The 13,844-nt window shown below is 43.5% G+C and overlaps 1 protein-coding gene across 4 annotated transcripts in view; it reads left to right on the top strand.

Annotated features, from left to right (window-relative positions):
- The window catches only part of TEF (TEF, PAR bZIP transcription factor), an 18,961-nt gene extending 5,849 nt beyond the window's left edge, over positions 1-13,112 (top strand). Inside the window, exons 2-6 of one of the 4 annotated variants that reach the window (XM_025208915.1) lie at positions 6,453-6,776; positions 7,885-7,959; positions 9,097-9,221; positions 9,931-10,142; positions 11,712-13,112. In XM_025208915.1, the coding sequence (XP_025064700.1) occupies positions 6,506-6,776; positions 7,885-7,959; positions 9,097-9,221; positions 9,931-10,142; positions 11,712-11,733 (705 nt within the window). In that variant the 5' untranslated portion in view covers positions 6,453-6,505 and the 3' untranslated portion in view covers positions 11,734-13,112. Of the gene's footprint in view, positions 1-6,452; positions 6,777-7,884; positions 7,960-9,000; positions 9,222-9,930; positions 10,143-11,711 lie in introns of all 4 variants that reach the window. The other 3 variants (XM_025208913.1, XM_025208917.1, XM_025208914.1) reach the window with 3 other exon arrangements.
- Positions 13,113-13,844: the final 732 nt, after the last annotated feature.

Raw genomic sequence — 13,844 nt, 5'->3', positions numbered from 1 at the left:
GGGGCGGGGGCGGGGCCTCGCCGGGGTCAACCCAGGTGAGCGCGACGCTCGTAGGTCCCGCCCCCTCGGCGTCATGGGACGCCGCACCTGCCGCGCGCTCTGGGCCGGGGGCCGCTCGCGGAGGTGGGGTGGGAAGAGGGTTCTACGCGGCGCTAGTGCGCAGGCGCCTGAGTAGTAGTAGGGGGGGTGCGGGGTGCGCCTGCGCGGCGGTGGTGGTCCCCGCGGACGCCCCTGTAATGCCGCTCCCGCCTCCATGGCGGCTCCCGGGGCTGTCTGGGTCCTTGCTGCTGCAAGGTAGACAGGGCTTTGTGGGTAGATGTGATCTCTCTTATTAGACCAACCGAGTAGTTGGAAAAACTGTTCTCTGCAAGCTTTCCGGCACAAACACCTTCAGGCACGGGAGCGTCTTAAAAGAGGTCACATTTCCCCGAGGCTTGTCTGCCTGTGTCCTTAGGCCAGCACGGCTGCAGCCAACACCCCTAAGGCTGCTGCAAGGTGACATGTGCCCCCGCTCCTCCCAGACCCACAGCAGAAGCCTGGTGGGAGCAGGGGGAACGTCCCCTCTTGCCCCCTCAGAAAGGTGCAATATTGCAGTAGCTGAAGCCAATCTGGTAGCTCAGCAGGAGACACCCGGCCCTTGCCCTGAGGAGGGACAGGCAGCCTGTTGCCTGCATGGAGGCAGGGGTGGCTTGTGGAACTGGAACTTGAGGATTTGAGCACAACCATCCCTTCCTATGAGTTTTAAAATATCGGCTGCCTTCCTCCCCCTGCATGTACCTCCTGCTCTTCAGGGTTTGATTCTGCTGCCTCCGGCCATTGGCTCCTGAGAATCTTTCCTGTTCATTTTGAGATGGAGTTTAAATACCTCTAGCTTTTAAAGTCCTCTATGGACTCGCCTCTGTCTGCGTTGCCTTGGTGACCTTCCCAGTTACGTCAGGCTTTGGCAGCTCTTCTAGGCAGCAGAAGTTGTGCTTCTGTCCTTTTTGGTCTGTCCACATCCTATTAAAAATAAAGAAACTTTAAAGACTCCAAACCATTCTCATCCAGCTGCTGCTGATGGTTAAAAGGTTTGGCAGTGCTGTTTTAGTTCCAGTATCTCGGAAGAAGCCTTAAGGAAGCTTCTGCTCTCACTAGTTGAATGTAAACAGCACCAGACAGCCGAGGTGTTGACGTTGCTGCAGCTTCACCGTTTCTGGGCAAAAGTTGTTTTTGCTCCCTGTCTTGAACGTACTGCAGGGCCTGGGTCTGGGACATCTGTTGTTTGTCTATAATGGCCTGTGTTCTTCTTGGGTAATATCATCTCTCTTGTCATCAGCAGCTACTTATTTGAGATGCACCACATGCTTTGTGTAGGCTATGCACTAGTATGGAGACAGCCTTCTGCAACTAAGCTGCCATGTAATTATGTAGCTAGCTGGCTCAAGGGAGACTTCCTAATCTTCCTGAGTGGTATGGGTAGTGATGGAATTCACCTTGGACTGGATCTCATCAACTGAAAAACCTTTGCTGTATGCGAAGGCGTTCTAGCATCTAGCCAGTCTGTATGTCAGTTGCAGCCCTGACCAAGGCAAGGGTAAAACTAAGAGCCTAACAACAAATTCAGTAAGACAGAGAATAACAATTGAAAGCCATCCTGCCCCTTTTACAATGGGCTGTCACACTTCAGTCATAAAGTGTTGCCGGCATCACCAGTGTACCCTATAAAATGGTGGTGTGGGAGGTGGGGATAAGTTCATCAATGAGCATCACAGTGATAGGGATCAGGGAACCTGTGGAACTGCTGTTGGGAAATGGATTACACTGGTGGTACTAAACATCAATGGGACACCCAGAATTCCCCTCCTCTACCCTGGGAAAAGCACAGCAGAGCATCGGATCCTTTCTGGACTGTGACTTTTTCTGTAGAAACGCCATTGTTTTTTCCACTTTCAGTGAGTGGGAACAGTCTTCTGCAGCCAGTCCCAGACATTCTTGTGACCAAAATCATGCCTGAGCTGCGGACCTCCTTGTAACCTACCTATGTATGTGTTGTGGCAGAAAGACTGGCTCTAGAGAAGAAGCACAAAAATGTCTGCTCACTTCCCACTGACTGCTAAATACAGTTATGAATAAATAGCATCCAAAAAATCAAAAAGCTAAAAATGTAGAAACACTCAGCATATCAGTGGTATATGCTGAGTGGTTTAGGCCAGTGTTGTCTAATTTGTAAGCAGCCAGGGGTTGCACACCCATGGGTCATATCAAGCTAAGAAATGCCCCCCTTACCCTTCCACCTGCTGCACTGTGTGCCTCTGTAGGTACCCCTCTGCTGCTGCACTCCTGTGGGTGCCACTCTACCCTCCCCCTGCACTGCATGCCTATGTGGCCCAGGGGTTGCCTGCTTCACCTTAACCCCTTGCAGGCTGCATGTGGATAGCCCTGGCATAGGCTTTTGGAATTGAACTGTATGTTAACCTCAAATTCATGAATCAGTCCACTTTCCCCTGGGGGCAGTAGGACTAGACTAAACCTGAAGTGGTATCTGGCTCGGTAAGGACCATTGGTTTCAGTTGTAGAGCCCAATTTATTAGGGTGACCTTGGATCTCTGCAAGCAGGGCACTGTAGGTTACTGCATGGGTGACTGGTGCCTCCTGAGTCTGGGGGGGCACCAGTGAGGCACAACCTGGGGGTGGGGAGGTCCTCCAGCGGCCAGCCAGCGAGAGGGGTCCCCCAGCAGCCAGTTGCCGAGCTTGGCAGTGGCGGAAGTGCCGGCACTGCCGCTGCTGCCAGCAGAGCCAATTTCAGGAGGGGCACAAGTGCTCTGTGTGCCTCCTACCAGCCGGAGCACTTGCTCTCAGGGGTGGGGGGGCATGTGCCGCCCCCCCTGGTACCCCTCCTATGCATGATCTATGGGTTACTGTAGTGTCACCATCAGGTTACATTATAAATCTGTGAAGCAAATTAATTTAAAGGATCCCATGCTGCAAATCCCTTCATGGTCAAGGTGATAAAAAAAAAAATCATTTTACTCTCCATTATGTATTGTGCCTTCCATGAGGCTGTTCACCAGGAATCAAAGATCAAGTGAAGAGAGAGAAATCCAGGGGGGAAAATTCAGTGGCATAAATGTTACTGTTGCTGAAAACAGCTTATCTTCATACATGCCATGTCACATTTGACACACACAGACGTAATATTGCTGTTAGAAGGGATGATAGAGCATATCTAAAAGAAGGCATATTAGGTATCTAGTACATGTCTGTTTCACAGCTTATACCAAAGAAAAAGATTGAGAAGACCCTTTCCTTAGATGAAAAAAGGATGGGACCTGGTTTGGCCAAGGGAAAAGCAGCAGACTGGAAGCAGGTTGAGCTTGAAAACAGCAGGGTGACTTTGCAGACCTAACTGGTTGTGAAAGGCAGCAGAGACTGCAGAGGAGAACCATAAATGGCAGCAGTGTGCTCTGCATGGAGACAGAATGTGTCAGTTTGAAACGGAGCAATATTCCTTGGATATGTCATCTTACAGATACCTTTGAGCACTGTGGTCTCTGACTTGGATACACTAAAAACTCATTTCAGCTTTCCTTTCTCCCTTGTGCTGTTTTGTGAGGCACGATATTAGTTAAATTATAACAAAAATGCTGTGTGTTTTGATAGCAGTGTTCCTTGTTCTGTGGTGGTGCTGTTTTTAAGGCTAGATCTCAAATGTTTTTCAGTGTAATAAGTTGATTTAAAATCTACAGTTTCTGTTTCTTACCTTGTCAGTCAGAATAAAGGGGATTTACAAAACTAAGCAATTATGATCACATTAATGCCCAGATCCCTATTTAGGATCTAGGTCCACTTGTGCTTACGCTTGTATGGTGCCTAACATGAAGAGTCCTTGAAAAGCTTGTGATTTAATACTGGGTCAGGACTGCTAGCTGCTAGTCTTGAAGCTTTGGATGGTAAACATTCTTAGCTTGGTTGGTTCATTCACAATGAAACCATTTTCTTCTTTACACGTATTTATTTATTTATTTTGGAAGCAAAGTACAGCTGGTTGAAATAATGCAGGAGGTGTTTTTTGCATAGCAGTGGTGTTTCTGTTCAGCAGAAACCTTCTGTTTGCTTTGAGCCTTAAAAAGGCACATACCACCTCTGTCCTTCCATTGTGAAGGCAATGGTTGACAAACTGTCAATATAATCAGAGTGGAATTTCCTTGAACAGGATCTCCAAAAGTCTCAGCAGGATTTAATGATTATTATGGTAAAGTGATTGCAGTAAGGTGATCTCCCTGCTGTATTCCATCCACTTTGGAACAGTCTAATGTTCTCAGCTATGGGCATCATACCCCTTAACCAGCCAGCCTGTCTGAACATCCAAGCTCCTATCTGATCTAGCACAGTTTACATCCCTGAAATATTATACATTGTTTATGTGGCATAAAATCAGAACAGCGATTCTGTCCGTCTCACAGTACAAGCCAGTTTGCAATATTTGAGTGCTCTTGCAGAGGTATTTTTACACCTGAGATGACATTTTCTACATAAACCTGTACTGCTGTCTGTTCTTTCAGTCCAGCGGGCCACTCTGGACATTCAGTCCTGAAATGTATATATCAAGCAATAATTGCCTGGGATTACTATTTTTTACTGAGCAGGTTTGTTGACTGAGGAGCTCTTATGAGATGCTGTTGTTTTAGCAAGCCCCTCAGGAGAAGGAAGAAGAAGATATCTTTGGTCTAGTAGAAATGTAGCTGTGACTCTTCATCCCAGGTCTCCATTGTGCCCTTGCTTCGCCAGTAATTGGGCATGCTTCTCACCCCAAAATTTTACTTGAACTGAGCATCAGTTAAACCATAGTGTTTTGAACATAAGTCTTTAATTCCCAAGCAGTGTCATTAGTACAGCAGTCCATGAGTCCATTTTTCTAGTTCTTTGCTGGGATTCTGCCCAAGACCACCTGTGAGCCTCAGTACTAATATGAAGCATTCAGTTAGAAATGCACTTTTAGTACAGTGTATGCCTCATGACATAGTAAATAAAGCAAATTGCATCTGTTTCTAGGGGGAAATTCCAAATACTCACACCTCACCATGTACTTTACAGGTTCGCATCAGACAGTTCCCCAAAGGGGAGATTGTATAGGTTTTTGAGCAGTGTACAATTAACAATTCCACCAATAGTTGGAGGTTGCACTGTGTGAGGACAAAGCAAATGCTTAAAAAAATTATTTTAAACTGTGATCATTCAGGTCTTTAATGTAGACAGGCCTCTTGTCTGTTTTCAAGTCTAATCTGAAAACCCCTTTTCTTCCTTGCTTGTACCTAATCTCTGTCTGCATCTTTTCAATGCCACAGTAAACTTCCTTACTACCTTCAAAGCTTTCTTAATGACCTCCATTGTAATCCTACCTCTGCACTTACTCTCCTTGTCTTCCAGAAAAAAAACCCAAACATCTTACCTTAAAGAATCACTGCAACAAAATCTAAACACTGGTGAGTCATGGTGTTGCGGATCAGGGTGCCACTCTTTTTGGCAGATGTGCTACAAAATAGCCCTGCACCCCGCCCCCCTTCCCCCCCACCTCCAGTGCCACTCTGATCCCCTCCCCCTGCCCAATTTGCTGCTCTGCTTTCTGCCTTATATGTTACTGTGCTGCCTGTCCCCTCTCCAATCTACCATGTGTCCCACACAGAGGCTTTCCATGCCATTTGGGGCATGGGTGCTGCAGGTTGGCCACCCTTGAGTTAAACAACACTAGGGTAGATTGTCAGTAGGAGAGGTCTTTAATTCATTTTCTGACTCTAAAAGTTGAAGTCTCCATTGTCAGAGCTAAAAGCTCTGTTATCTCCAAGACTTTAGTATACAGGGTGTTTATAAAGTCCTTGTGTAACTTTAAACTTTAATAACTTTGGATGTACACATGATAGAAGCAAACTGTAAACAGCAATTGAAAGCATAATTCATTAAGTTTTAACACAATACAGCTCAAATTTCTAGACTTCAATATAACTGCCATCTATCATAATACATTGTTCAATTAGATTTTTCCAACTCATTTTCCAATTGCTGCTGAGTGATTTCACGAATTGCATTTGTGATTCTTACTCTATGCATACCTTACACTATGCTAAAAAACTTAATGAAATATGCTTTCAATCGACATTTACAGTTTGCTTCTGTTACGTATATATCCAAAGTTATTAAAGTTTAAAGTTTCACAAGGACTTTATAAACACCCTGTACTAGTAAATCTTTGTGGTCCAGCCATTACAGGAAAATAAAAGCACTCCATGTTAGGCATGGGTTTCATGTAAATGTTTGTCTGAGCCGACCAATATCATGAGCATGTCATGGAGTGGGAACAATAGCTTACTGGCTTTCTTTCTCTGATGGAGTCCAATATATACTGTTACTGTTCCTTTAACCTTGCTTTAATTTTCTAAACTGCAAAGTGTACGTTGACTGTAACTTGTATCTTTCAGATAAAGAGAAAAAGGAAAAACTCGAGGAGGATGAAGCAGCAGCTGCCAGCACTATGGCAGTCTCTGCCTCCCTTATGCCTCCCATCTGGGACAAAACTATCCCTTATGATGGGGAGTCTTTCCACCTGGAGTACATGGATCTCGATGAGTTTCTCCTGGAGAATGGTATTCCTTCCAGCCCTAACCATCTGGATTTGAACCAGAACCCCCTCTTGCCTGTGGCTGAGCTGGAAGGAAAAGAGGGTGCCAGTGCATCTGCTGCCTCACCATCATCCTCTTCTTCCACTGCAGTTTTCCAACAGTCGGAAGCAGCCTCTAGTACAGGTGGGTGAAATGACCTGGGGCCGTGTGAGGGGTTTCTGTTGTGATGTGGAAAGAGAGATCACCTCAACCTGGGGAGAAGCATCATTGCCATGCCAGAGTTAGCTAAAGCAGCTTAAATGATATAATTGTGTCCCTTTGACAGTGTTTCATCCACTGGGACAGTTCATGACAATCTTGGTGAAGATATTTTTTCTCATTTCCAAAATGTCTAAATGCCCCTGTCCATTGCCATTTAATTACTTTACATTCAATATAGCAGTTCACAGATTTTGTCTCTTGATACAAGAGCTTGAGGAACCAGCCTAGCTAAAATAAGTACTGATGTAGCACAAACCTCCCAGAACTCAAACTGAATTGTCCTCCACCCCTTCTCCCTCCCCTGCACCCCTTCCACCTCGAACTTTCTTATTCCTTTTCATATCAGAAGAGCTGAAATATGAACAGAAAATGGCCTTCCTTTTTCAGTTCTTCCAGCTTTTTCTAGGTTAGTGCTGGAATTCTTGTGAAAGTACCTGTTGTAACGCTTGGAGATTTAATCGTTTCAAATAAGTACTTGTGAGCCATTAGTGATTCAATCCATTTAGATGCATCTATATTTACGTTAACATCCATCCAGTGAACTGTGAGGGTTAGGCTTTCTTGTTAGATTTCCATAGATTATGAAATCTTAATTTTTAGAGAGAGGCTGTTTCTACTGGTACTTGGAAGTTCCAGGGACTGTTTGGAAGTTTCTTGACCACTTGTGGTAGCAATGGAAAGAGACAGGATGCAGCCAAATGATCCATTTACTATGTAGCAAAAGTGAAGTGGAAATATGATGTGTACCTCTACTACATAGTGCCTTGCTCAAATCCAACGTAAAGTTACTCTTTGAAAAATGTGCAGTAACTTTACTACAATGTGTCATGTGTCCACTGTTCTTGTCTGTTTCATCCCATAGAAGCCTCTTTTCTTTTCCAGTGTAAACCATTTCCTCTGCCACCTAATGGGCAGGTACAGTAACAGCAAGGCATGTAGTTTGGAACAGCTGTTTGTTCTTCTATTTCTATGGAATAAAACAGGGAGTCATTTATTCTGCAGTAATTGTGGTGTGTGTCCTTACCCAAAGAAAGAAACCCTGCATTAGTACTAGCAATCCAACTACCTTCTGATTCCTGCTCTGGGAAGGAGCCTAGAATCTCAGGTTAGTCCTACACTTGAATGCCATATAGTAGCCAATAAGTCTGTACATTGCTATACTGGGAGTGGGCTTTATAAAGGGGCCTGTGCTCTGACACCCCCCACCCCATAGAAACCTGGCAGATAAGTATATAATATGAAGCAAAAGCTCTTACAACAGGAGCTGTAAGTTGGCTTCTTGTCTGATGCTCACGTGTAGCATCCATGTTTGTCTGATGTTTTATGTTAAACTTTAGTTATAGGAGAGGAGGTCCTACTTTTCTGAAATTCTTGCATGATATAGCCATAGCCTAGATGTGGCTGAATTTTATTGATGGGTGGAAAGATTAATTTATCTGACTACTTTATTGGCACTAAACTTTGCCATCCATTGCTATGAAATACACCATATAACCATAAGATTGCTATAACACACTGCTTATCTCAATGTCCTTAAAGGTCATACTATAACTCTCTATTTTTGTCACAGTACAAATTTCTTCTATGCCTGGCCATCTGTTATGACATTGCCATATAGCAAAGAGGAAGAACACTATATAGATCTATAGTACACAGAGATTTTTCATGGTTTTTTTTAAAGCGATTTGTTTGTTGAAGACCAGACAGTGAGTGAGAGGAATATCTGAACAGGCTCATGTTTCCATGGGAATTTCCAAGGCAGAAAATGGCAGGCAGCTAGAGTTCTGTGAATTTCTCTCATTTCACTCTGCTGGGAGAAATGCATTTTTTATGTGTAGCAAAGTGCATAAGGCTTTTGTTTAGGACAGTGGTTAATATTTTGTGCCATTTTCCTCCCATTGTATGTTACTCTGGCACGCATTGCCACAGCTTCTATTCTTCCACTGTTCAGCATCACTGCAGGGCTGTGACTGCCTCTTTTAAGAGATGCACCATGTTGTGGGTGGCCCCCAGGATACTTAAGGCGTGTGCTAAATGATGGTAGTTAAATACTGCATACGGTAAGACAGTGAACAGAGATGTGCATATGGGTGCATGGATTCATCACTCTTGTTCTCATATTGTGATGTTCTCCTGCCTTTGCCAGAGGCCCCTCCACAGAATGAAAGAGATACGCCCAGTCCCATTGATCCAGACTGTGTTGAGGTTGAGGTGAATTTTAACCCTGATCCTGCTGACTTAGTGCTTTCCAGTGTGCCTGGTGGTGAGCTCTTCAACCCCCGCAAGCACAAGTTTACCGAAGAGGACCTGAAACCACAGCCTATGATTAAAAAGGCCAAGAAGGTTTTTGTTCCAGATGAACAAAAGGTAACTATTTGTTATAACGCTGTGCTCAAAGTTTGCATTGCTCTTTTTTATCTATTAAATAATTGGAGCAAAGCTAATGTACTATACTTGCAGGATTGGGTGGGGAGCATTGTCTGAGGTAGGCTGATTGCTATTCTTGTGTGGATAGGAAGGCTACTGCAGTTTTGCTAGCTTGGTGCAGTGAAGTGAGTCAGTTACTGGGCAGGTGTGATCTGTAGCCCTGGACAGAGAAATTAGAGGGAGAAAGACTGTTATGTCACAGCTTGTCCATGCCGTCTTTTCCCTTCTTCAGTGGTGCAAGGTGTTCCTCAGAATATATGTATTTTTCAGTACCTGAGTATTTGCCAATGCTTTTGCCTAGTCCATTTGTTAATGAGGCAACAGAACATCTATCGCTTTCAGTGGAAAACTATGTCCAAGCCTGATACAATTAAGTGTTAAGAAATTGTTCTTGATTACTAACTGAAATGTTCCCATGTTTAATTTAACATCAGTTTGCACCCTTGATTTAACCAAAGTCTCTCAGGAGTCCAAAATCCTATGTTATGCTTTTGCCTAAATTTCAGTTAATATTTGAACCATGGCTGCCCAAGGTCCTGTAGTGATCTATGGGCAGTAATCAGGTTGTTATGGTGGGGCAGAAAGGTATCTATTTGAGACAGCTCAGCATTTCAAAGCCAATTGGACTAGCATCCCTTCTTTCCTTCAGGATGAAAAATATTGGACGAGGCGGAAGAAGAACAACGTGGCAGCAAAGCGATCCCGTGATGCTCGGCGGCTGAAAGAGAACCAGATCACAATCCGAGCAGCCTTTCTGGAGAAAGAGAATACAGCTTTGAGGACGGAGGTGGCAGAACTGCGCAAGGAAGTGGGGAGATGCAAGAACATTGTCTCTAAATATGAAATCAGATATGGACCCTTGTAAGCACACACCCCTTTTCATTGCTAGGGTTCCTGTTTTAGTCTCTTAGACCTCTCTGCCTCCTGTAGAGACTCCCAGAAATGGTGTGTATGGAGGCTTTGTCATTTTGCATCTATAACAAAGATCCACTTCTGGTGACACACCTGGATCAGGCCCTTTCCTAACAATTGTGTTGCCAGAACATAAGAAGCGTCCATCTTTACAACTTTGTTTTAACACAACTAGAGTGCTTGGTGATGCTAATCCAAAACAATGGATTCTTCCATTCAGGGGAATAAAAGTGAACCCGTCTAGATGGTTGGACAGGCTTTTTCTTTCCATTGTAATCTTCATTTTAAATGGAAAGATAGCCCAAGTGTCCTGTTTTTGCTTGTACTGTCACTTCAAGTTTAGTTTTAGAATTGGTTGTACAATTGGGTGCTGCTGGACAGTATCGTAAAATGATTCCTTTCCCACTCCCTCTGCTCCTACATGTTAAAACAATGCCAGTTGGGTAGAGCTCGTGACATCACTGTGCTCTTCTTAGGCATTGGAATGGCCTGCCTTCTGCAGAAGTGGGGAGAACCCCAGATTAATTACCACATTATGTAAACCAGTGTGCAGCAAGTACATTGTTCTGAAACATTACTTAAACATCGTGGCAGGTTCTTTCGCTGGGCAGTTTTCAGAAATGCAGGAATGAGGTGCAAGGAAAGAAATCCTGTACTTCTCCTTCTATTGTGGGCAAGCAGATTTTTGAACTGTGAGCAGCGGGTTCCATGAAACATATTGCTCTTTAGAGAATCACAGAAAATGTGGGTTAGAAGGGACCTCAGGAGGTCATCTAGTCCAACCCCCTGCTCAAAGCAGGACCAGCCCCAACTAGATCATCCCAGCCAAGGCTTTATCTAGTTGGGTCTTAAAAACCTCCAAGAATGGAGATTCCACAACCTTTCTGGGCAACCTGTTCCAGTGATTTACTACCCTCCTAGTGAGAGAGTTTTTTCCTGATATCTAACCTAAACTTCCCTTGCTGCAACTTGCTTCCTCCTTTCCCCTAAGAGGGACTTCCGTCTTCCTGAACTGCTGATTATGCAGTGCACAGCACTTAATTTGGAAGTGAGGGAGATAGGCACCACCCAATTGGGCTTTTGCCAAAAAAGCATAGGTTCTGACTTATCGGATCAAACCATAAGCCCACATGCTTGGGAACTGCCCCCAGGTGCTTCAGAAGAAGGTTTGTAAACAACCTAGCACTGAGTTGGTAGAGGATTCTTCTAGACCTCTGGAAGAGTTTTCTTTTTTTAGGGTCTCTTGTACAGTGAGCAAGCTGACAAGAAGCCACACCCACTCTAAATGTGAATATTTTTTATACTTGCAGCTGAGGTTTGGGTTTTTTTGTTCCGTTTGCCCCCCATCTGACCTGAGCTGACACTTTCATGCTGGGCAGGTCTAATTTCTTTTGAGAATCCTAACATTTTCCCTCTTAGTAGAGAGGTATTTCTTTTTATGGTGTGGTGTGGGGTGGTATTGTGGGGGGAGTACATTCGAAATAAATTGTCACACTTAATGCTTTGCTTTGTTTAAAGTGACTTATCTGATTCCGAGTGATGCAACTCCTAAAGACTTCTAAAAACAAAGAAACTAAAAAGCACACATCAAATCGCCTGTCTTCAGAGTGAATGGTGAAATCTGTGAGGTATCCCTACACAAACAACTGATGATGACCCTGCCTGCTTGCAAGTACCCCATCTGAACTACCAAGGGCTGGGCATGATGAAAAGTGCAAAGTCTCCTTAATACTGTGTATGGCTTTCTTATATCTGTTTTTCTTGCTGTAACCATAAATTACAGTAAGGTTGGTTACTGGGGATTTGTCAAGTACACTCAGTTCATGTTTTTGAGTTCAGTCTGTTGACAATTTGTGTAAATAGTAAACTTTTTTTTGGCACTTGAGTGGGAGAAAGTGGGCAGTTTTAACTTAATGGCTAAAATTATATCTTAAGCACTTCTTTTATTTCTTAAGAATTGAAATGTTTACTTACTTTTTTTTGCCCTCTGCAGTTGAATAGGTTTTAGCTAATGCTGCAGTTGGAGTCTGGCAAGGTATAGCATCTTGCAAGGTACTGTAAGTGGAGAACCAGAGGCATCCACAGGAAAAGCATTCTAGGATGCACTCTAGGATGCATAGGTTTTGAACAAATGCAACAGACTTATTGATGTAAGTGACAAAGCACCACAAAGTGTGTCAGCCAAAGAGTAATGAAATAAACCCTGTCAGGTGCTCTATGTAGTTCCCAGAGCCCTCTAACTCCTTCTATGCCCTGATAAGCTATACTGTTGGGAGCCCAATCCTCCCTTTGTGTAACTTGTTAGGAGGTTCTCAACAAAATGAGACATTTATTTTCTGACTGCTGAACTGCAGTAGGGAAGAGGTGTGCACATCTCCACTGCTGAGTCCCTTATCTTGCAGCATGCTCCCACCAGTAAGTCTGAATTGAAGTTCTAGCATAGCTACTAGCCAGTGTTTCTCATCATTGTCTCTTTTTTTTCCCCCTCCTGCCCCACTCTGTTATTTCCCAAGTGAATCCAAACTTGCCAGTGATTGTTTTGGACATGAAGTAATTCTAAAACTTGAGACGTTCGGGCACAGAGCGGTAGATTCAGAGTGTAGACAGTTTTCCAGGGAAGTTGGTCCTACATAGAAAAGAAAGGATGTGAATGGAAGGAAGTTCCCTTTAGAAGAGTACCATTAATACAACAAAAGAATCTACCTGAACACCAGGCTGAAAATCATATCCATAGGGAAAATAAAAATGGAGTACTCTACATCCACTGAATTATTGTAGGGCTATACCTACCTTCAACGTAATATCAATAACACAGAAGTGGGGGGAAGGGTGTTGTCTGTACCACGTACCCTCTCAGCCAGGAGATAACAAATAGCAGACACCTTGATTTAAAAAAAAAAAAAAAAAAAAAAAAAAAAAGCTTTGAAAAGCCTTCAACAGGAAAAGTGCCTAATTGTGGGGCTCAGTTAGTTGTAAACAAACTTGTGAAAAGTGTTTTAATGCTGAATAAATATTCTCTTTGCCTTCATCAGAGAGATTCTTGCCCTTTAGAACTTTCTTGTAGAAAGATAGAGAAGAAAGGGAGCAGTAGGGTGGAAGCAGATGGTATGCAAACTTTAACCCTCCCAAACCCCCCCCCCCCCCCCCCCCCCCCCAACAACGTTGTAATCAGTTTTTCACAGCCTAACTCTTATAAAATTGAATCTGCTTTTATCCATCAAATGTACTGCTTAACCTATTCTCAGAAATGGACTGTGTTCTTAGTTTTTAAGAACTTGTTTTAACTTTTCTCCCTAACCAGTAAGAAATTTTAATAATATGTATATAGCCTTATAAGTTAGGACCCTTAAGATTCCATAGGATCGTCCATGAAAGTTTTAAACTTCAGAAAGGTTAATATTCCAACACCAAATTCCTAGAATATCAGGGATCTATTATGGCAGAACTGGACTGACATTTTTGGTGTGTGTATATAGATAGGGGAAGGATATTTTTTTTTTGTTAAATGGCCTTGCCATATATTTTATAGATACTGTATGCATGTAAGATATATGTTAACAGCTTTCTGCATTTATCTTAACTTTCCAGTTAATTGGCTCTGATTTTTATTATTTTTGACAGCTGTGCTTATTGTTTCAAGATAAGTGGGCT

This window comes from Alligator sinensis, unplaced genomic scaffold, assembly GCF_000455745.1.
Source record: "Alligator sinensis unplaced genomic scaffold, ASM45574v1 scaffold215_1, whole genome shotgun sequence".
Lineage (NCBI taxonomy): Eukaryota > Metazoa > Chordata > Crocodylia > Alligatoridae > Alligator > Alligator sinensis.
The sequence above is the reverse complement of the archived record's forward strand: the minus strand, read 5'-3'. Positions and strand labels throughout refer to the sequence as shown.